Source organism: Chamaea fasciata, unplaced genomic scaffold (genome assembly GCF_029207755.1).
Source record: "Chamaea fasciata isolate MVZ Bird 193981 ecotype frontalis unplaced genomic scaffold, bChaFas1.0.hap1 SCAF_13, whole genome shotgun sequence".
Lineage (NCBI taxonomy): Eukaryota > Metazoa > Chordata > Aves > Passeriformes > Sylviidae > Chamaea > Chamaea fasciata.
The window spans coordinates 5,716,826-5,739,616 of NW_027094098.1; the positions used below are offsets into that span (position 1 = coordinate 5,716,826).

Sequence of the window (22,791 nt, forward strand, 5' to 3'; positions counted from 1 at the left end):
GAGGGCCTGGCGGTGAGCAGGCACAGAGGGGAATGAGTGACTGCAGAGAGGGTAAGGGCTGTGGGTTTGGAGGGAGCTGGGGATGAGCACATGGGCAGGCACCAGGGGCTTGTGAGCACTGGCTGTAAGGGCTGGGGCATCAGTGCCGAGGCAGCTGAGGAAGAGGAACCAGGGCCGTGTGGAGGACCCTGTGCCGGGACGTGTGACTCAAAGAAAGACACTGTGTGTGTCAGCAATTCTCAGTGAGTTTCACACACACACACACACACACACAAACACACACACAGACAATCTTCTCCTGCATGTTCCTCCCCAGTGCTGTGCCAGGCTGGCCTGTCAGTCTGTCACTTGTGTGTCACTGCCTTGTCTTTGTGCCATGTGCCAGCCTCTCGCACACTTTCAAGATGCCTTCTGCTCAACTCAGTGGCTTGGAGAATCTGTTAACGTGGCTGCTCTAATCAAACTCCTGTAGTAGGTGCATGTGGCACTTGTCTTTGTGCGGTGTGTAATGTGTAGCTCAATAAACGTCTGCAGCATGTGTAACTAACTGACTAACCCACTCACTGCGCTCACAGGGGCTCCTCTGCCGGCCCTGGAGGCACAACCAACGGCAGCCTGGGCTGAAGCCGGGGTGGGCATCGGGCAGAGCGAGGCTGAGGCGTTCAGCACGGAGTCCTTACAGCGGCAGTGCAGTCAGGGGGCACCCGGAAAGGGCGTTCGGGGTGGTGACTGACGTGACTCGTACCTGACCATGGGGCACAGGAGCGAGGCCCTGCGGGCCCCGGGGGATGCTGCACGTGAACACCGGGGGCCCTACGTCCCTGGGAGCGGCTGAACTGGGCCCTGGGTGCTGGAGGTTTGGGCATACAGCCCCTCGTACCCCCGTACAGGCGCTGGGCGGGGGCGAGAAGGGGCCGGAGCTCCCTCCTGCTGGGGGCGGGCGCTGGGAGGGCGGGGCGGCGAGAGAGGCGCGGGCACAGCGGTGGCGCTGAGCTGTTTATTTCCGCGCGGCGCGGCGCGGTCCGGTCGGGGCCGCGCGGGGCGGGGTCACTGCGGGAACCCGCGGGGGTCGGTGCCGGCGTCCGCCAGGGGCGGGTCCTGCGGGGGAGAGAGCGGCGTGAGCGGGCAGGGGCGGGGCGGAGGGCGGGGAAGGGGCGGGGCGGAGGGCGGGGCGCGGCTCACGTGCAGCAGCTCGTAGTCGGGGGCGTGGCCGCCGTACAGCGGGTTGGGGATGGCCACGAGCGGCCGCTGGGGGCGGGGCCTGGCGGCGCGCGGGCCCGCGCGCTCGGGTCGGGGCCCCGCCTCCTCCTCCTCCGGCTCCTCGTCCCCGCGGAGATCGGCCTGCAACGGGAGCGGCGGGTGCGCGGGGCTGCGGCACCGGGGCGGGAATGCGGGCACGGGGGGCGCGCCCCGCCCACCCCCTGCCCGCCCGTAGGCGCCCCCGGGCTCCCCCTGGCGTGCCGGCCCCTCACGCGCAGCCACACGGATCCCGCATCCCTCACCGGGACTCCGCACGTGCCCCGGCCGATCCGCCCGACCCCCCGGCTCCATGCGCCGCCCTCGGCCCCCGTCCCGCTCCCCGGCTTGCCCGTACCTGGTAGTACCCGAACTGCCCCTGCTGCCGCCGTCTCCTCACGCAGTAGTAGGCGACGCCGGCCCCCGCCGCCAGTGCCAGCGCGAAGGACAGCGCTGACAACGTCCCCGTGGCCACGGAGCTCGACCCCGGCGCCGCGCCGTTCACCTGTGCCGAGAACAGCGGCCCCGTCACGGCGCTGCCCCGGCACGGCCACGGCACCCCCCGGCTGCTGCTCCCCAGCGGGACCCTGGGCAGCCCTCCCAAAGTAGCCACGGCAGAGAGCAGAGGACAAGGCCGGTTCTTGGGATGGCTCTGTCACATCGTGCCCTGATGCCAGCCCTCTTCATGCCCCAGACGCACCTGGCCAAGGTGAACAACGGGCGGTGGGATCCTCAGTGGCTCTGCTATCACGTGAATAATGCCATTGAAAGCTATGATGTCCCACTCCACGATCATCGTGTCATTGATCCCCTTAGCGTCCTACAGCACAGGACACAGATGATGTCACCTGCCCAGAAAGGCTCCCCATCATTCCCTATCTCAAAAGAGATGTGGTGAAAACTTGTGGCTTTTTTTGCCCTCTGCCAAGGCTAAACCTACTGAGTGCTCCGTACTGTTGCTTGCTGGGAGGTCTGATACATGGAGGTCATATCCTGACTGGGATGGGATGATGGTGCCCGTTGTGAGGTTGGAGCTGAAGAGGATGACATTGCTGGATGACACGTGGAGCTTCAGTTCTTCTCCTGTCAGTGTCTGCATAAGCACCAGTGCACAGGGGTGAGAAATGGATGAGCTGGTGTCTCCCTTTCCTTGCTGCTGTGCAGCTCCCCAGCCAAGCCCAGTCTCTCTCCATGGCCACAGACGGCTCCATTCACAGATAACATGGCACAGAATGACTGTGCAGAGCAGAGGGGATTTGCCAGGACTGTCAAAGCTCAGCTGGAGAAGCCTCTGAGCGTCCTGACCTAAATGGCTCTTCTGAGGGAATGTCTGGGCTGGAGACCTCCAATCCACTGCTCCTCTCTGACCCACATTCCTCCTACTTCCCCAGACCCATCACCAGCTTTGGTGACACTGACACCAGTTTTTGGTGCTCTCCTCTGGGGCTCTGATAGTTCATCCCTGCTTGCTTACCTCATTGTCTGCAAAACCAGAATTCAGAGGGGCAAAGAGAGTTTTGGGAGCAGAGACATCAGACAAATACATGAAAAAATCCAGTCCTTCTTCTGTGTCATTGGCAAAATTGAGCAACATCTGGAAGAGATGGGAGATCTTCCCATCAGCAGGCACATTGCTGGCAGCCCAGTGCCATCACCTTCCCCAGGCCAGGACCCCCCAGCCCTCTGTGTCTGTAGCCTCTGCCTTGCACACAGACCAAACCCCAGCTCCTCCCTGTTCCAGCTGCTCCCTCCCTCTGCCTTGCTGCTCCTGCAGAGCCAGGAGAGCATCACTTACGGAATAGAAGGTGGAGAAGCGGTCCTGGTCTGCGAGCACATCGGGCAGTTTCCCACTGCACCAGTACCCATCTCCCACAAAGCCATCACGGCAGGTGCAGGTCACATCTGCAAAGGAACACCAGGGTGTCACTGGACTCACCAGTGCCGGCTGCATCAACCACCTCTTGATTTCTGGATACCCTCATCACATTCCCTCCAGACACGGGGAGAGGGTGTGTGCCCGCCTGCCCTCATGCTCCAGGGCAGTTCCCTGCCTGCTGCCCTGGCACAGCTCTTGCGCCCAACAGGGCTGTCCCCAGGAAGTGTGCTGGCACCACTCACCCTTCTCCTGGTAGCAGAACGCATCCCAGGTCTCGCTCAGGTTGCTTCGGGAGCCATAGTCCACAATGCCCACATGGCTGGAGCCACAGCTGGGGTTGGGGTAGGCTGTGGGGTATCCAGCTGTGCCATTGTCCAGCCAACCCACCAAGCACAGATGGAATCCCATCTAGAAGAGCAAAACCAATTATTGGATTAAAAATAGCTCTGTCCCAGGTTTTCTGCCCCAATGAACATTCCCACTGTGTGTGCCTCATCCAACATATCCCCAACACCCAAAGTGTTGGGCACGGTCACTAGTCCCATCCCAGTGTGACTGGCAAGACTCGCCAGCCCTGCTGTTTCCTGGATGTAGATGGAGCAAATAGCGCCTGGCTGAGGGGATGAGAGGTCACCCACCCACATGTCACCCCTGGGCTGGCCCGGGCCCCGGGAAATGTATGGCCTGTCCCAGCCCCATGAGGGGACAGAGCCACCCGTGCCCTGACCTGCTGCGCTGCTCCCAGCTGCTGGAATGTGGCCAGGGAAGCACCTTCTGCAGCACAGGCTGCCTGAGCCTGCTCATAAGTGAAGTCGTACTTTTTTCGGGGTGACTGCAGGTGAAACACACCCATGGTCTTATCTGCAAAACACCAAAGCCCAGGAGCATCAGTACAGGACACACTGAGCCACCTCCCTGGGCAGCCGTGTGGCTCCCTGTGCGACCGTGGGCAGCGCTGCCAAGGAGGGTGGGATGTGGACAAGGCACAAAGTGAGGGAGAGGCTTCCTCTGAGCTTCTCTCCTTCCACACGGGAGCCACTGCCACCAGAGGCCATCTCATGTCACATGGGAGCGGATGAGGATGCCTCACCCTCCCCATATGACACGTAGGGAAAAGGGGAACGTGAAAACCACGCCAAGCTACCGGGGGGAGTCCCTGTTCCCTTGGCCATCCCGGCCTCCAGCTCTCCTGAGGGGAGCTCCAGGCCAAAGGTGAAGGATGAGGGAATGCGGCCTCTCCGTGGAACATCATCCCTGGCCCTGCAGGGCTGAGCACACTCACCGTGGAAGTGCAGGTCGGTGCAGGTGGCCTCCCGGTGGCACTGCCCGTTGTCCTGCAGGCACCGGTCTGTGGGGGGCACCACCTCCTCCAGGCACTGGATCCCGTCACCCACGTAGCCCTGCTTGCACTGGCAGCGCCGCTCGTTCTGCAGCACAAGGGAAGGGTGGCAACTGTGTGAGTGCAAACACACAGGTGCCAGCTGGGGGATCCTTACATCCCTGCGGAGTTGGGGATGAGCCTTCAGAATGCTTCTACAGCCTGCTGGGGCTGGGGCAGAGCTGTGAAAAGCCGCATGGCCTGTCCTACCCCCACACCCGGCAATGTCACATCGAGTCCTTGGCACATGCTGTTTGTTTGAGCTGAGCTTTGAGGTACGTGGCTCCTGACTCTTGCACTACAGCGTGCTCCCAGTCCCATCTTCTGGCCTGTGGTGACCAACTTTGGTTCTTCTGCAAAAACGGCCAGCACTGTCCTTGAAGGACCATCCAGGAGCCCCCAAAACAGCCCAGGAATGTCACAACTGACACACCTTTCGCTCCTTAGAAAGAGGAGTGGGGGGGAAATGGCCCCAGAACTGCCACAGCAGCACAGCCCCCGCCTGGTGGTAACCACCCGCAGGATGATCGCAGCACCGGAGGGCACCGGAGAGGAGGGGCAGGGTACTGCAGCAGGGGGGACACTGTCCCATGGCTGTCCCAGGGCACCCGGCTGCGCGGATGTCCCCGGCCCTGGGGGCCGCGCTCACCGGGCCGGTGCTGATGCAGAGGGCGTGCTCGCTGCAGTCCCCGTTCCTGCCGTCGGCGCAGCGGTCGATGGGCTCGCAGACGTGGCCGTCCCCGCTGTAGCCGGGGTCGCAGGCGCAGGACACGTTTACGCCCGTTTGTGAGCACCGTGCGTGCCTGGCACAGCCCCCGTTGTCCTGGCTGCACATGTCGATCACTGCGGGAGGGAAGTCCTGGGTTAACTGAACCATCTCATGAGGTGTCCGGGGGTCAGCCCGGCTCTCCTGCCAGTTGTCACCCCAACGTGGCCGTGGGCAGATGTTCACCCGCGGCCCGGTCCCCCCCCGCCCGCCAGCCCTGCAGCCCAGCCTCGGTGGCCGCCCCGTACCTGAGCAGGTTCTCCCGTCCCCCTCGTAGTGCAGGTCGCACTCGCAGAGGTTGCCGGCGCGGCAGGCGGCCTGGGCGTGGCACGGGGGAGAGCAGGTGGGTGTCACCACTGAAACCAGAACACACCCGGCTCACGGTGACCGCAGGGCTGTGACACGGGCACGGCTCCACCACCAGCCTCTGCCCCAGGCCAGCTGCCCCACACTCCCACCTCTCTCCTCCCCCCGTTCTCTTCTGCAGGTGCCTTGCCCGAACACAGAGGTTTGTTACTCCATCAAGTACACCTCATATCTTCATCTCAGCCTCAAGCCCTTCTTGGAGCATCTCTGAGCTCAGGGACTCGTTCATGATCCAGTGGAGCTTTTCTCTCCCACCCCTTCCTCACCACCCCAACCCTTGTGAAGTTCAACAGCACGTGGCAGATCTTGGGATGAGCCTCACAACTAAGAGCTCCTCTTGGGAGATATTTCTGAACAGCTGCTTGAACTACCGGCTCCTGGGAAAGCAGCCATGTGGCAGCAGGTCCCAGGGAATAGCAGGTGGCAATAGCTGAGCATCCCTCACCCAGCCTGATCTCACAGCGCTCCCCAGTCCAGCCCTCGGCACAGAAGCAGAAGCCGTCGCCGTGCAGGCCTGCATTGCACACACCGTTCTCAGTACAGTTGCACTCTGTGGGGAATGGACAAACACAGCATTTATGCCTTGGTGGAAAGGCCCTGGGACTGCCACGTGGCAGAAATGTGGCATTGTGGGCAGGTGTGAAGGTGGGCACAGGAGCCTGACACATCCCTTCCTGCCAAGCCTGGCTCCCTGTCACACACGCCCTTCACAGAAGAAGAGAAGCCTCGGCACCCACAAGAGCCCATCACTCCTCTCCCTGGGGCATTTCTGGAATGTGTTTCTCACTCAGAAACTTTCCTTGGGACCCTGTGGGGCCCAGTTTGGGAGGGGAGGATGGAGGACCCTCTTTTCCCTCCCTTTGCTGTTGTCACACATGGGCACAGGTCCCTGCTGAGCATGTCCCACGTGATGCTCTTTCTCTTCAGGGGTCATCACAACTTTTGTGTCCCCCAGCACACAGTGCAGTGAAATACTTTCTCCCAAACTGGGGCTCTCGGCTGTGCTCGACAAACGAGGAGGGGTCCGTGAGCCTGTGGCTTTATCAGCTGGGCTGCAAGGGGGAGAGCCCAGCGCCTCCCCCGTCTCCGGCAGCCCGCTGCGGCACAGCCCCGGCACAGCCCGTGCGCTGCTGCCCCGCCCAGCCGCGGTACCTCGGCACTCCGGGCCGTATCTGCCGGGCGCGCAGAGCTCGCAGCCCGTCCCGATGAACTCCTGGCTGCAGTTGCAGATCCCCGAGCCGCTGATTTTGTCGTCACAGGTCCCACGGTTGTTGCAGGGCGCCTCCAGCCCTCCTGGGCACACTGCAAATGGGGCACCTTAGTGAGGCTCTGGTGACAAGGGGACCCTCTGCTGGAGGGGAGTCACCCGCTGTCCCCCCCCACTGACCCCGCACACCAGGCGCCCCAGAGCTGCCGCTCATGGGGTGATCGGACCACAGACAGCTCAGATGTCTGGGGACTGAGTGCTGGGGACATCCCATGACAGGAAAACTTAGGAATGGGGGCAGGAAGGACAAATCTGGCACATCGTCCAGCCTGGGAAGAACCCCTGCTGTGATGTGCTGGATCTGTGTTGTCCTGCCCCACACTAACAGCAGACTCACCCAGGGACGTGAAAGCTGCCCATGGCACAGAGGGCAGAGGAATGGTTGAGCCTTGACAAATCTAGAGGTGAGTGACATGTCTGACAGCCACCCCCAGCAGCCCAGTGCCCAGGATCTCCACAGAGACAAGATATTCTCCAAGGAAAGGGAACTCCTGTTGTAATCCCAGGGTATTGCTCCCTGCACTCTCCACAGGCTGGGGCTCCCTGCCCACCCCACTCCAGGGAAGCACACTCATGGATGTCGGATGCGCTGGGCCACCTTTCCCCAGGGGACAGGGCAGGGACAGGGCGTGGCCCTTACCCCGACAGTCCCGGCTGTAGTGGTTGGCACAGCACTGCGGGACCCACTGGCTGGAAAAGCAGCTCCTCCTGCAGCCTCGTCTCAGAGGTCCTCTGGAAGTGAAGTGTCTCCTAAAGGGGCCCCACGGGGACTGCTCCCAGGACGGCCGCAGCAGGGAGTTGCGGTGGAGCAGGAACGTGTTCCTCAGCAGCTGGTTTCCATAATAGTAGCAGCGCTTGATTTCCCCCTGTGAGGAAACAGGCAGGACACAGTCTGCCACACTGGTCACTGACAGCACACCTTGACTTTTCTTGTGCCACTCATTCAGTTTTATGACAAGCAACTGAGGCTTCCTAACGTGTGCTGGGGCTGGTGACTCTAGAGCCCCAGAGGAACCTCAAGGACACTACAGAAGCCAGCAGTGAGAGTGTGGTACAGCCACTGCCTCCCTCAGCTTCTCACCGTGGGATCCCTGAGCCACTCCCAGGCTGAGCTCCTTTGCTATAAAGCACCCAGAGCCACCCCTAGTGTTGTTGGAGGGACCCCTGTGCCACTGTCACCCACCAAGCAAAGACCCCGTATTTTTCAGGCCAGCTCCTGCATGACTTGGCAAGCCATGGACCATGTGACTGAGCCGAGGGCTTGCCACATGCAGGTGGGCCTTCATTTTGCTGCTAAAACATGAGGGGCACATGGGTGTTGCCATCAGTCCCCTAAAAGGCCTCCCTGGTGTCAAAGCTGTGAGCTTTACCCCTTGAACAGAGCCAGCAGGGCAGGGTGGCTCGAATCCACAGAGTCCGCAGCTCCCTGGAGATGCCTGCGGAGGGGAGAAAGAAACCTCACAATAACTCAATCCGTGCTGCTGCCTCTCTTGGCTGCTGAGAGCTTTGCCAAGGACAAGCAGCAAGCCCTCCAGACATCCCTCTTCCCAGGCACGTGGCTGCGCGGGTGGCCCAGATCCTCATTCCCCTCACCACAGGTGCTTACCTGCAGCTCAGCCAAGGTGAACTCATCACACCGAGATCCCAGATCTGGTGGCTCCAACAGTCTGTCAATGCCATGAGCAATGCCCCCGTTGAACTCCATGTGCCTCTGGATGATGGTGGCCTCGCCATTCCCCACCAGAATCTCCCCCTAACAGAGGAAGAAAGCAACTTATGATTCTGGCACATTCTATATCCTGGTTGTACCACCCAAAAGTTGCTTGGTTTTGGCTGCCATGGCTTCTTAATCACCCCAAGAACTCCAAAATCTCTGTGCACATGTCCTTGATCACCTTTCCCACCTAACGCTTTGCACAGCCACCTGTCCTAAGGATGGCCTCTGGCCATGCAGCACATGCTCTCTAAAGGTTGTGGCACCACAGGGTTGCCTTTGCAGCCAGGTCATTGTGACATGTGTGGACAGGTACCACACACCTCTGCATTTCCCTGCCATCTGGCCATGCCTTGTGCGTCTTTACAGCCCAGCTGTAGCCAGGCAATGGGGTGTCCCAGCCTGCAGGCACCCCAGCTCTATGTTCACTCCCTGCCAGCAGCACCAGTTGCCCCGTGGCCATGCCCAGGGACACTTGCCCCATGGGAAGCCAAGCCTGGAATCACCAACACTCACCACGTGGGCTTTGCTGCAGCTGAAGGAGATGGTGGAGCCATGCATGGTCCGTATGGTTTCAACTTGGGGCACGTTACCAGCGACAATCTGAGAGGGAAAAAGACGAATGTGAAGGAGAGACTGGCAAAACTGGCAGCTCATGTTAACATGGTGAGGACAGGGGTCAGTGGCCAGCCTCGGAGGGGTGTGATGTGGCAGTCCCTGAAGCTGTGTGGTGTGGGTGGCACAGCATAGCTCTGCTGGGTTAGTCCCAGATTCCTGCACAGTGAGAGGCCAGTGTGAAAAAGCAGGGCCTGACTTTGCTCAGCTGGACTTTCCCCTCATTCATACCCCTGTACACAAGAGCCTGTTTGTGAGCCCTGCAGTCCCCAGAAGCTGATGACAGAAGGTTTCAGCTCAGCCACCAGAGGTTCACAATGACACTGTAGGTGCCTCAAGTGCTCAAACAGCTTTGGGTCTTCTCAAGACAACTGCTATGCTGTGCGTTCTATGGCAGCGAAATATTCGGCAAGGTCACTCTGACTCAGCCGTAGCAGCGAGTGGCCCTTGGTGTGGCCCTGGCAGCTCTAAGCCCGTGTGCTGTCACTTTTACCTTTGTGTCCCTGATCATGTGTGCTTTGAGGTAGGAGGCCAGCACATCCCGGTGCTCCCTGCGGTACAGGAACTTCTGCCGGCTCTCCGGGAGGGCGCTGAACGCGGCGTCCGTGGGCCAGAGCAGCGTGAAGGGTCTGTGCACCGGGTCACCGAGCAGCGGCAGCAGCTCCGCGTCCTGCCCGAGAGCACAGGGACACAAGGGAAGGGAGAGGAGCCTAGGCTGGCCACGCACGGGCACACGGCGCCTCACCCAGAGCAGCAGGGGCAGCGGCTCACCTGCAGCAGCTTGCTGTAAATGCTGTACCCAAAAGCCTCGGCCACGTCTGTGACGTTCTGCTGCAGATGGAGGAAAGCAAACAACTGACACCAAGGGTTCCCCATGCAGGACCAGCAATGCAGGGGAGAAACCAGACAGGCAACAACTACGGGAGCTAAACACAAGTTTATCCCTGTCACCATCATGCTGATGATTTGGCCCGGAAAGGTCTGGCATTCAGCAGCCACCACTTTTCTGATTCATCCTGGATAGACACTGCTATGGCAGGAGCTGGGATAAATTCCAGCACTCTGTTGTGCTGCACAGAAAATGTGTTATATTCTGTAAAATGCAGACTCTATAAGTGCCTAATGCTTGCTTAAGGAGTCACAGAGAGGCATTGGCAAACTCATGCTGCAATCTGCTCTGTGCTGAAAAAGAAGTGTAATGGTTGGCACAGGACAAGATCCTCCTGCCTACATCCAGAACTGTTGTTCCCTAGTGATGGAAAAGGCTCCTTATGTTCCAAGTATGGCTATGCCACAAGTGCTGTCACCTTCACAAGCCAAATCTGTGGCCTCAGACAACCCCTAGGCAGTCAGGGACAGGAAGGAAGAGCAGCCCAGGCAGCTTTGTGCTGAGGCAGCACTGCCGGGAGAGAGATCCTGTCCCTGAGCTCACCACAGCCCTGACACTAGGGCACGGCTCCAGCCTTACCTGTAAGAGCTTTGAGGAAATGTTACGGCCCACCAGGTCACTGGGAATGAGGATCTTGTCGATGAAGTGAATGACCCCGTTCACACCCACGATGTCACTCGTGACCACTTTGGCTTCCTCATTGAGAGTGATGCTATTCTGCGAGAGAGGGGACCTGCAGGACCTGCACAGCCACAGCACCACCCTGGGAGTGTCTGTGGGCCCCAGGCGAGTCTCCTGCCACAGCCACAGTGCCTTCACATGACATCCTGACAAATGGGACAGCAAAGGGAATTACCTCGTTCACTGTGATCTTTATTTTGTGGCCGGATAAAGAGGTAAGGGACTCCTGGCCTTCCAGGTCACTGGAGAGCAACTTCTGGCAGCCCACCACGTGGTAGCGAAGCACGTCCCGGAGGAGACCTCTGCTCTTCCACTCCTCAAACTACAGACAGAAAACAGGAGTGAGGTCACACCAGGGCACTTTGCCTTGCACACAGGGCGCTCAGCCCCGATGAGGGAGACTTGGATTGCCTGAGTTCCCTCTGATTCATCCCTGCAGGTAAGATGGTCCCCCCCAAAACACACTGAAGGCACAAAACCATTTGAGAGCTTCGGGAAATTTCAACCAGCTTGACTAGTCAGTGATGGAGTTAGGATATTCCATTACACTGACACCAAAAAGCTGCCATTCTCCTATTCCTGAGAAGGAGTGAGGGGTCTGTCACAGACACATGGGAGCCTTGCTGTTACCAGCCCCATGGGCACCAAAGCCACCACACACCATGGATCTGGCACAGTGCCTCTGCGGTCCACAAAACATCATCTCCAGCAAGGGTGTCATTACAAGAGATTTGTCCATCCCTGTCCAGGTTGTTGCCTCAGTGAGATGCTTCCAAACTTCTGCTTTTACACGGATGGAGGACAGGGGATGCCTTTAACTCCTCATGGTGCAGCCCCTTGGCCTTGATTCACTGGGCAGAACAGTCCCAGAGAGGACACTGCCACAACTGCAGCTGTCAAACACCCAACAAAGCCTGGCATGGGAGGGCACTTACCACTGTGGTGTTTCCTATGAAATCTGTCTGTGGGACGAAGACAGTGAAAGGCCCTGCCCCGCTGAGTTCCTTGATGCTTTCTGCCTGTGTTGGAAGAGCATTTGTGGGAAGGGAAGCAGGAAACATTGTTCCAGTTAGCAAGACCCTTTGCAGAAACCCCTGGGTGGGATTTACTACACAGAGACAAGGACAAAGCTGACACCAACCTGTATCATCCTAAAGAACATGGATGCATCTGGAATCCTTCCGAGCTCCTTAAACAAAGGGAATCAGCTGGTGTTAGCAGAGTCCCTTCCACTTGCTCCTCGCCAGCTGTCACAGCAACCTGCTCCTTCCACTCTGGGTCACTCTCCCACCCCAAAGAGACACCAGTTCTCCCTGACACACTGCAGGGATCTTCCCTCCCTCCCTCGCCAGCTCTGCAGGCACAGATGACATGGATGTTGCAGTGAGCTCTGGTGCTGCAGGATGGAGTGGACAGAAGATGAAAGTTGGCTGGTTCTGCAGCACCTGTCTCATGGGTAACTGCCCTGTGCTCTTGGGACACCTCGAGTGCTTCACAAAATCTCTGCTTTATTCTCACTGTGCTCCACCGCCAGTTCTGGGATGCTGTCCAGAGGGCAGACATACCCTAGCACAGCAAACATCCTCTCCTCACCACTCTGACTTTCACTAAGAGCAGAGGCACACTCAGTCTATCTCTCCATCTCAGAGTCCATCTCTTTTCTAGTGGCTCTGCTATGGGCACAAGTTTTATTTGCCACTGCCTGAAAAGGTCACCAGCTTGCTCAAGGACAGCCATTGTACTGGCAAGATAATGGACATAGACTTCTGCCCTCCAGACTGGGTCCCAAGTCCTGGCTGGCCACAGGGGACACCTGCCCTCATCCCACTGGGCAGAAGTGAGTTGCCTTGGGAAAAAACAGGATCACTCCCATTTGTTTATGACCTGAAGCAACCAGTCCCCTGGAGGTATGGCCAATGTTGCTGACAGCAGTAGAGTGTTCCCTCCCTTTGGAGCAAAGTCACTTTGCCATGATTCTCTCCCATAACTGGCACACCAAACACACCTATGATTTATGGAGAGTTTGCTCAAAGCACCTATCTCCTCTCCCAGACTACACACGTGTCAATGTGACACCAAGATCTGCTCACCCTCTGGAGAGGAGGGAGTGTTTTGCTGCACGGCAGGGGACACAGAAGATGCAGCACACGCCTCTCACCTGATGCACTTTGCCACGGCAGGTGAAGCCATCTCCAATGCTGTGCCAGGAGCAGGAGCAGTTCCGAGTGCCAGGGCCTGTGTACTTGCAGAGCCCAAAGGGACTGCAGCCTCCGTTGTTCTGGCAGGGAAAGCAAAAGGCTGCTTGGAGGGGCTTCTCCAACCACCTGAACTGCTGCTTGCATGTGGGAGCTGCAAACTCCATCCAGTCCAGAGAAAGGAAGCCATCCCTCCCCCTTGGTTCATGCCATGGAATAAACCTCACCCACATTCTCAAGGACTTCCCAGCACCAAATCCTCCCATGAAATAAGACTTTCACACCTCACTTTGGAGCAGAGTCCATGACAAAGCCCCTGATTCAGAGGGACAGGTTGACATGGCACCGATGCCATGAGCACAGAACACTCTGAGGCTTTTGAGCACGTCCCACACAAAATGGACACATAGGAGAAAGCCCACACGCCTCCAACCCTATGTCCCTCTTTCCACCCTGACACAATGCTGAGTGACTGATGTAATTGCAGGTGACTGCAGGAGGCAATGGAGACCAAACACATAAGGAAATCCTCCAGTATGTAGAAAGGCAAGACTTCAGCTCCAACCCACCAGGCTAACGCTGTTCCTGCTATTAACTCTTGGGAAAAGGGAACACTTCCAGGCCTTCACCTCTGGAAACAGTCAAGTGCAGACATACCTTTTCACACAAGTTGATGGGGTTGCACTGGCTCACACCATCCCCACTGTAACCAGGCAGGCAGTTGCAGGCGACCTGGAGGGAGAACAGAGTGTTGGGCTCAAACTTGGACCCAACAAAGGAAACACACAAGGGCTGTCCTGGACAGAAGGCATGTGGTGCAGCACCCGTTGCTGCCTCTGTGAATAACCAAGCTTGTGTCCACAACAAATATAACCCGAGACTGCCTTCAGCCTCTGGCCAGCAATGCCATCTGCTCTCATGGAAACAGCAATGTTTTCATGCTCTTCCAAGGACCTTCTCTACATGCAAGGGAGGAAGCACAAAGCAGGGTACTGTGATGGACAGGACTGTCTCTAGGAGAATTACACAGCTGGGGCAACTTCCACAGTAAAGTTGCCCTGACATCTACCCTACAGACTCACCTTCTTTGGGCCTGTTTTGATACACTCTGCGTTGGTGTGGCAGCCCCCATTGCCTTCGAGACAGAGATCAATTTCTGCAGCAAAACAATAAGGCCAAGTTACTGCTGAGGGCTGCTCAAGGCAGCTGGGAACAGGTGATCCAAAGAGGTATTGGGAAAACAACAGGGAGAACTTTTCCAGCTTGGGGAACACTTTCCTGGGAAAGTGTCTCATGAAAGCAAAGGAATAGGGTGCAACTGCAAGTTTACTCCTGACACGTGGGTCTCTGAGCTGTGACAACACTGCCCACAGAAAATTCCAATCCTATCTGGGTGTACTTTAAAGAATATGAGAGGACTGGACTTCCCCTAGCTCCATCTTCACCCAGAGCACCACTGTGGGAGACTGCCCTCATCCTCTGCCACTGGGCCTCTCCATGACGTGCATAAGAGCAAGAAACCTTGCAGGAATCTTTTTGTTTGAGACCAAAACACTGGTGGTTTAGTCTGAAGCTCCCCTAGTATTGATGCTGCTTCTCTGCTACCCCCAAAACACACCCTGAGCACTCACCCATGCAGAGTGTCCCGTCCCCAGCGTAGCCTTCCTTGCAAGCACAGGTTCTCTCTCCTGGGGACACTTTGGTGCACACAGCGTGCTTGGAGCAGCCACCATGGTCAATAGTGCAGGGATCTATTTCTGTGACCAAAAACAAGAGGAGCAGAATCAGCTCAGAGCACCTAGGAATGATCAACTGTGCCAGAATGATTATCTTTCTTTACAAAATCACAACATCTTGTTAAAATCCCTCTTTTCGCAATGAAAATGTTGGTTCTTTAAGGACATGGGGCCTCATCCACACCTGAGAGAGGTCAGTCCAACTAAATAAGCTGAGCTTAAGTAACATCCAAATTGGAAATCTTGCCCTCACAGCATTTTCTCACTGACCACTAATGGTTAGATGAGAAAAAATATATTTACCTGAACAACATACATGTTTGGGGGCCTTTTTTTTTTTTTTCTTTTTCCCCTCTTATTTGCCTTCCAACAAGGGCAATACTAAATTGGAATGTTTACCAGTGTTTTGACTTTTACAATTTTATCACTTCATTTTTTTCCCTGGACTGTTTGCTTTTGACATAAACAAGGTTTGTAATGTAGCTCTGGTGAAGTACCTAAAATCCCACTTCATTCTGGCTCTACTGCTGCACTATTACCTGATTTTGGTACTGCCAGCAAACAAAAGAATCACAAAGTTCTAGGGAATTGAAGCATCCACATTCCAAGGATTCATGGCCAAAATTGTTATAACTTTGCCACCAATACTGTGATATTAAAACGAGCACAATCTGTTCATGTGCATCAGGCAGTAAGAACTGCCCTCCTACACTTGCCTGCCTTTTTATCCCTCTCTTGCAGGCTTTAACAACATCAGGAGCATCCTGTGTAAAACTCTGCACCAGAAAACATCTCTACATCTGAACATGGCAGAGTTCATGGTGGATGGCTGAGAGGAAAAGAATTTGAGTGATCTTTCCTCTGGCAACTTCCTGCCATTTATTTCACCTTGTCTTTTCTGGACACACCTGTGCAATGGGTCCCATTCCCTGTGTATCCAGCAGAGCAGAAGCAGGTAGGTTGGGAATCTGTGGAACTGTTTAGGCAGCTGAAACAAGACAGGGATAAACAATCACTGACAACACCTCCTGATTTGCCTGGCTGGTAGGAAGCACTGTACAAATCTGGCGTAGGCAGGAGACCACAATGACCACAGGAGGCACATTCCAGGTATTCCTTTACAGCTCCAAACACTCCAGTCATGCTGGCCAGGACCTGGTGTCCACCCCAGGCTTCCCACAGTGCACCCTCACCACACCCAGGAGCTTCTGCAAGGTGCAAGGGGGATGGCAGGGTCCCTGCCTAAAACAGGAGTCTGGATAATGGATGGAGAAGGAAGTACGAGGGAGTCATTCCAGACCTGTTTCATTCCTTGGCAGGGGCAGAAAGAGCTTGTAAATGGCTGTTTGATTTGAATAAGGCCAGCCTTGGAGTACCTTGGAATCTCTGCCTTCTCCCATCCACACAGGCCGAAGGAACCTTGAATTGATTTATGCTCGGACAGACAAAATCCTTGGTGAGACTACATGTGGCTCAGGTCCAAAGAGAGCTCCCAGAAAGGAACTAATTATGCATCTTTGATGAGTAGGCACCTTCTGCCAGCCCTCTGCCAAGCCCTAAGCCAGAACCACCTCTGTGTAAAACACACGAACTCACATGGATGACTCGGCCCCTTGCCTGCACTTACTTGGCCATTTGGTGGCAAGTGTTATTGCATAAGTCAGTCTTGATTCCTGCAAGAGAAACAAAAATACAACTTGGAATTTTCAGCTGGGACCACTTTTGCCATCTAGAGAAAAGGAGCCTGCAAACCAGGAGTGATGCTAACTCTCTTGTCCTGTGAGGCAGCAGGAAAAGCTCATGGGATTTATGCTTTGGCACTTTGCAAGGGAGTAAATTTGATGTTCTCTGTTTGAACTAATGGTTCAATTTGATTTTATCTGTGTGGCCTCCGCACTGTTAGGAACAAAACAAGGACTGAAACCTTATTGATCCAGAATACGGAGTCATTTGGTTTTGGCCTTTTTGGAGCAAAAGATGAACTGCTTTCATACTTGACATTTACACTATATAAGACAACTCTGCTTGATTTCTATTTCTAAATTCACAATAAAATCAACCTTTGTGTGGAAAACTTTAAAATCCCAAGGTATTTAGAAGCTCAGGTTTCTCCTTACCCAAATGCTAATCAAAATCCCAAATCTGTCTTCAACATGTTACTTTGACACACAATGACAGATTTATTGAAAACTGCAGACCATGTCCTGAGTTTACTTGAGTGACTGAATCTGTGAGCAGAAAAAGCAGCTCAGCAAACACACTGGGGCCTTTTGAAAATTCAAATCAAGCCCTGCCACCTTCTTAGGAAAGCAACAGGCATCATGACCAACCCAATGTGGCTGGAAGCTCACATTTCTCTCTCAGAGCAAGGGGCTGGTTTTGAGGTCCCTCTAATCTCAGTGGAGGTAGAAAAAGGGATAGGCTTTTCTTGGTTTACCAAAATAACTCAAGGGCTCATGTACATTTGGGGAAGTCACAGCAAATGCAGCTTGTGTGCAGGAATGAGAAAGCAGAGTCTGAAAAGGTTTTGGGGGAATGCAGAGCACGTGTGACCCTCTGGTCAGAGCAGACAGAGCTGCTCTGGGGACTTGGTAGGATCACTCAGATTTCTCTGCCACTGTTACACCAGAGGCCCCTTCACACTCACGTACTTTCCTGGCAGGTAGGGCCCGTCCACCCTGGGAAGCACTCGCAGCTCCCGTCCCCTCGCAGCCCGTCGTTACAGATGCCATTGTCACAGGCACATTCTGCAGGGGAAATACAAACACCACTGTCAATCCAGCCAGGGCTCACCAGCAGTCTTGCTGCCGTTTCACTGCCTGCCCTGCTCCTAATCCAACACATCAAACTGCCAGCAAGAAAATGTCACAGGAGTATCAAAAGAGAACAGCACAGGAGTATCAGCTCTTGATTCCTCACTGCCAGGCCAAAAAGCCCAGGAAGAGGTCACCTGCCTCTGCTTGCTGTAGTTTGGGTGGCAGCAGGAAGAGCAGCACACCACAGCACAGCACATGCTTGGTTTGGGGATGCAAAACGGGGCCACTCCCGTCTCTCTCCCAGAGACCTGGCAGCCGTTTGCCTGTCTCAGAGTCTTGGGACCTTTCTGCTCTCCCACCACCCCTCCTGAGAGCTGAGATGTGGCCAATGTTCTGCCCTCGCCAGCAGTTTGGTAGAGCCAAGCTGCCACAGCCATCGGTGTCACCTGATTTGCAGTCGGCTCCGTATCGTCCCACTTCACACATCTCACAGGCAGTGCCGTGGAACCCCTCCAGGCACCGGCACTCCCCGCTGCCCTGGATGCCATCCTGGCATTCCCCGTTCCCAGAGCACCACTGGCCCGGCTTCCCGGGACACATCTCGCACATGTGGCCGTAGTAGCCGGGGCAGCAGACAGACCTCTGGAAAACCAATGAAAACAAGCTGGGGTGAGCCATCCTGTGGAGCACAGACAAGGTACAGCTTTATTGTGGGAGCTGCTTGATTCCCCTCTCTGTGTGACAGCCGTAATTCCTGACAACACATGGAAGGAACAGGGAGGATGGAGTGAACACCCTGAAATGGGGTGTTCTGTTGCCCAGAGCTTCATGTCAAAATCTGCACTGCCCTTGAGAAACACAGGCCCTTTGGTGAGTAACTGAAATATCCTGTGCCCTTCCAGCCTATCTCCTGCCTGTGTCCTCAGTGTGTCTCTCTGCTGGGCAGAGAGAGGCTCTGCCAGGAGGTGATTTGGCTTTTTTTCCAAAGCCTGATTTAACTGCTCTCACTTCTTTCTGCATCTACCCACGGAGGGAAGAAAATCATGATGGGACAAAGTTGGACAGTACAGATGATGAGAAACACCATCTAATGAAGCAATGCAAAAGAGCCAGATGAGGTACTAGTGCTGACTGAAACTCTCTATGTAAGTACAGTAAGTCTAACTCCCTCTCTCCAATCTCCCATTCCCTCTAAACTTTCCAGTGACACTGTAACACCTATAAGACCTCAGATTCACACAAGTCTTTCCTTTGCCATTTTCTCTTTAAGTGTTTTCTTCCAGTAACCCATTTTCACAAAACTGGTAGGGGCCATAACACACACAACATGGGGTGTGAGACCACCTGCTCCTCCCTTTGGTTCAGCTCCAGTGAGTCATCAGTTATTCGGGAAGGCACAGGCACAAGCAGAATACCATCATTCATGCCTCATTTCCTTAGGAAACCAGACTGCAAACATTCAACTCCTTCTCTTCCTCTGCAGGACAAAACCCAGAGCAACAATACCGAAGCAGCAGATCCCAATCCATCACTGCCCAGATGTTTCTGCAGATCTTTTGTTGTTCCAGTGCCCTCCACCTCCAGGATGGAGAGCAATTCCCAGACAACCCCAGTCTCAGCTATGCAAAGGTACAAACACTGTCAGGATTTCAGCACGTCCTGCACTTCCATGGCTGTGCTTCTGACACTCATCTTATCTTTGCCAAAATGGATCAGAGGCAAATGTTTTCCTCACCAGAGAAACTTTTGCACAGGTGAAATGGCAGCCCAGTGTTCTTGTACCCGCAGAGCGCAATTCACAGCGAGCGAGATTCCTGCTTCCAAGGGGTTCCTGAGGATACCATCAACACAGACACAGATAGGAGATATTACAATATTTAGACAAACAATGTACATTTTGGTGCATATAGCAGTATTCTTGCTTTGTATCTGACAAGAACAGCCCTAAAAATCTGAACTATTCAGAGTTGAGATTAATGAGGCATCTACGGATGTGAGGTCACCACAAAGAATCTATTTTTTACCTGCCAGACCCATGGCACATGTTAGTCTGAATACTGAGGAAAAAAAGAATTTGGAATTTTTGGGCATGGGGCAAAGCAGCAAGGCCTAAGAAGCCAGATGGAGCTGCTAGGCAATTCACAGCCAGCGTGGAAATGAAATGCTTAGTTATTTTCCTCTCTGGAAATGTTTGTCACTTACTCACAAACAAGCTGCAGGCACAACCAGCCCATCTGTGTGAACAAATCAATGATCCAGCAGGGAAATTGCTACAGGCACCCCCAAATAGGCTTTCCTTGATGACAATGCCAAAAGAGTCAAAGATAAAATATAAAAAAAAGACATCTCTTCTTCTCTGTTAAGTGGGAAAACCAAAGGGTTCCTAAAATTCAGGCAAAGCTCTGGGTGGAACTTCATGATTCATGTTCATGTTTTTCCTGTGTTTCTCTCCCTCGGTTTCTGCTTCTTCTAGCAAACCTTGGCAATGGATGAGCCACAGAGGACTCAAAGGCAGATTTTTTCAGGTATCAAGATGAAACCTATAGACCAATAAAAGGACCTCAAAGCATTATCTGCAATCAGTCTGTGAGCTGTCACATGAATCCAAGACTCACCACAAGAACTGATCCAGAAGGACACTTGATCCCCTTCTCACACTTGCCGCACCTTGACTTAGGGCACAGAGAACAGGACAAGTCACAGGTGTGCCCTGTACCCACATCACACAAAGACACTAAACTTGAATTACAAGTGCTGCTCTACAGGTTGCTGGCTGGGACAAAGATGTTTTTTATCTCTGTGGCTCAAAACACCAAAAGAAGAGATCATATGCTACACCTTTCCTGAGTCTCAGGGACTTTTGTAGCCCTGGGGCTCCTTCACACAAGGCTGCAGATACTTTTTTTCCTGATCTGTAGCAGGCAGACTTACCTCAGTCTGACAGTGCAATCTCCAGGTTTAGTGGCTCATTTGCCATGAACCACAAGGTACATGCAAGCTGGACTTTTGGCCATGACTCCCAGGAAAACCAGGGAGCATTTTCTAAGGGATCTTGTGGTCATGGCATGCAAAAATTGGGCTGGATTTTCCTTCCATAGCTGAGTGTCTGGGAGTCCCTGCACTACCCAGCCCCATGGCTGGCACTGTGAGGGAGGCTCAGCAAGGGAACTGAACATGACCTGCACAAGAGCTGCATTTAGATGTACAGAATCTCCAGGTAGGAGGTGCCAAATCTCCACAATGCCCCATTTCATGAGGCTCCTCTGGGCTTACACCATGTCTCGTCCATGAGGACAGCCAAGGTGGGTTGTCTGTTACCCATCAGTTTGGCTCAGCAGGTGGAGGAGCCCTGTGAAATGGTGTCAGCTCCTTGGCCATCACCATTACCTTCAGAATGGTGGTGGTATTGGCAGTGCAGCGATTCTTCTGGACCTGGAGCACCTGGGACACCCCGATCAGGATGCCATTCTTCGTCTCAAAGGATTGTCCATCCAAAGGAATATTATTGACAAGCTTCTGCAAAGCAGGAGAAAACAGCTGAGACAATAACCTTCAACTCCTTTTGCATGGATTGCTTGGCTGCTCCAAGACAGCCCCAGCAGTAAAGTTGTGAGGGTGTACAGAAGAGAAACAGGAGTATTGAGTCAGCAGCCTTAGGAAGTGACAGGTCAAGCCAGGGCCTCAGAAGGCAGAACAGTCTGCCTCCCTTACCTCAGTGCTGTTTTGGTAAAACATCAGCCAGTAGGAGAGCCCTAACATGCTGTTCTTATGAACTCCACTCCTCAAGTCTGCAGGCAAGAGCTTCTCTCCCAGTACAATGTGGTACTGCACTGTTTCATTGTCCTATATCCACAAAAATACAAATGTTTGGAGTCTTTTGACTTCCTACAATTCAGTCAGAGGTATGGCGTAAGAAATGTTCCTAAGCACCTGTAATGGCTAATTAAGCCCACAGAGCCTAGTAACTCTCTGTCACAGATGACTGATCACACTTGATGACTCTGATACTTGATGAACCCATTGATGTTTTTTTGGAACCTTTCAGAAGCCTGAAAATTGCCACAGCCAGCCAGGAAATGGAACGTGTTGTGCCGTCTATCCACATACTGATTTACTCTGCACTCGGTGTCCAAATATTCTTTTCACATCCTAGCAACACCCCTGGAAATCCTCGCATTTCTCTGCCACATTTCTTCCAGCTTTTAATATCAGATATTCATCTCATTTGCATGGTGAAATCCCCTGAGCTTGTTTGCTGTTTGGCAATGTACAATGCCCCTGCACCCACCACAGCACATATTCAAACTGCAAGCAAGCAGTGAGCTTACCAGCTGGGTCACATTGGCAGCACGGCAGAACTCCTCAATGGAATTATTTCCAGGAACAAAAACTGTGTATTGTTCAGAGGACTCAATTTTCCCAATGAGCTGGTACTCCTAAAAAATGTCCAAACAGTAACATTAGCAATTACCCTTGCACTCACTAAAACCCAAACCACATGTGAGATCAATTACAAAGGCAAGAGGAGATGCTTGGAAATGGGATATCCAACTTCTACTCAGTCATACACATCAGATTGCTTGCTCCTTGTCCTTGCTGACATAAGAGCAGTTTCCCAGCTATGAAAAAGCCTTCCCTTTCTTCTGGCTTTCTCTGTCTTGTATAGGCATCAGAGCACCTGCAGTACACAGGTGTTCTTGCACTGTAACACATACCAGTGATCTAGACATCTAACTGTAATATATAACTCTGTGGCTGCTCAAAAGCTTTCCTGGAAGGTCCCTCATGTAGGACACCCACAGTCTCCCTTTCTTACCCAGAGAGTCCAAATTTAGGTCCCTCAGTACAGGGTAAGGTGGGAATTTGCTCAAAAGACTGTTCTGACAGTGACAGCTGTGCTCAGCTCGTCTGCTTACCTCTAGCAACTCCTTGAATGTGCTGAACGAGGCCACTGCGCTGAGCTGTTCCTGCAGACCAGGAGGGCTCGGTGGGATTTCTCCTGGGAGTGGCAACAAAACCTGCAGAAAAAGCGGGTTCAGAGCAAGGCTGAGCAAGTGGCTGAGGGGAATCACACTGGACTCCTGCCCTGCTTGCAAGAAAGGCAATTAAAAGGCCTCATTTTACACAGTCCTGCAATAGCCTGAACTCTTCTGTCAGCCAAGAGAAGGGGAACTCTCCTCCCACTGGTCCTGGAGACAAATGTTTTAAACACTGAACACTGCTGCACAGGAAACATCTGTCAGGACCTTGTGATAACCTCATATATTTTGCCTTTATATCCCTTCCTAACCGTCCAGGCATGTGATCCTCCTTGGC

The 22,791-nt window shown here is 54.1% G+C and overlaps 1 protein-coding gene and 1 long non-coding RNA gene across 3 annotated transcripts in view; one reads left to right on the plus strand and one right to left on the minus strand.

The window, feature by feature from the left end:
* Positions 1-983: 983 nt before the first annotated feature.
* STAB1 (stabilin 1) overlaps positions 984-22,791 on the minus strand; it is a 52,743-nt gene continuing 30,935 nt past the window's right edge. Inside the window, exons 33-70 of one of the 2 annotated variants that reach the window (XM_066195735.1) lie at positions 22,392-22,493; positions 21,804-21,911; positions 21,187-21,318; positions 20,863-20,991; positions 20,091-20,147; positions 19,211-19,306; positions 17,922-18,117; positions 17,371-17,466; positions 16,347-16,392; positions 15,628-15,707; positions 14,615-14,740; positions 14,066-14,139; positions 13,641-13,715; positions 12,947-13,066; positions 11,930-11,977; positions 11,724-11,807; positions 10,964-11,110; positions 10,687-10,824; positions 9,990-10,049; positions 9,712-9,888; positions 9,120-9,206; positions 8,496-8,642; positions 8,260-8,325; positions 7,530-7,755; positions 6,775-6,924; positions 6,068-6,172; positions 5,505-5,612; positions 5,140-5,333; positions 4,395-4,539; positions 3,840-3,973; positions 3,355-3,520; positions 3,032-3,138; positions 2,711-2,830; positions 2,177-2,329; positions 1,937-2,056; positions 1,595-1,741; positions 1,183-1,341; positions 984-1,098 (exon numbers count right to left, since the gene is read on the minus strand). In XM_066195735.1, coding sequence (XP_066051832.1) covers positions 1,048-1,098; positions 1,183-1,341; positions 1,595-1,741; positions 1,937-2,056; positions 2,177-2,329; positions 2,711-2,830; positions 3,032-3,138; positions 3,355-3,520; positions 3,840-3,973; positions 4,395-4,539; positions 5,140-5,333; positions 5,505-5,612; positions 6,068-6,172; positions 6,775-6,924; positions 7,530-7,755; positions 8,260-8,325; positions 8,496-8,642; positions 9,120-9,206; positions 9,712-9,888; positions 9,990-10,049; positions 10,687-10,824; positions 10,964-11,110; positions 11,724-11,807; positions 11,930-11,977; positions 12,947-13,066; positions 13,641-13,715; positions 14,066-14,139; positions 14,615-14,740; positions 15,628-15,707; positions 16,347-16,392; positions 17,371-17,466; positions 17,922-18,117; positions 19,211-19,306; positions 20,091-20,147; positions 20,863-20,991; positions 21,187-21,318; positions 21,804-21,911; positions 22,392-22,493 — 4,476 coding nt within the window. In that variant the 3' untranslated portion in view covers positions 984-1,047. Of the gene's footprint in view, positions 1,099-1,182; positions 1,342-1,594; positions 1,742-1,936; positions 2,085-2,176; positions 2,330-2,710; positions 2,831-3,031; positions 3,139-3,354; positions 3,521-3,839; positions 3,974-4,394; positions 4,540-5,139; positions 5,334-5,504; positions 5,613-6,067; positions 6,173-6,774; positions 6,925-7,529; positions 7,756-8,259; positions 8,326-8,495; positions 8,643-9,119; positions 9,207-9,711; positions 9,889-9,989; positions 10,050-10,686; positions 10,825-10,963; positions 11,111-11,723; positions 11,808-11,929; positions 11,978-12,946; positions 13,067-13,640; positions 13,716-14,065; positions 14,140-14,614; positions 14,741-15,627; positions 15,708-16,346; positions 16,393-17,370; positions 17,467-17,921; positions 18,118-19,210; positions 19,307-20,090; positions 20,148-20,862; positions 20,992-21,186; positions 21,319-21,803; positions 21,912-22,391; positions 22,494-22,791 lie in introns of those variants that run through there. The other variant, XM_066195736.1, reaches the window with a different exon arrangement.
* LOC136296567 (uncharacterized) lies at positions 17,997-20,869 on the plus strand. The gene is made up of 3 exons (XR_010722961.1): positions 17,997-18,593; positions 18,959-19,104; positions 19,949-20,869. It is a non-coding gene; the product is annotated as an uncharacterized lncRNA (long non-coding RNA).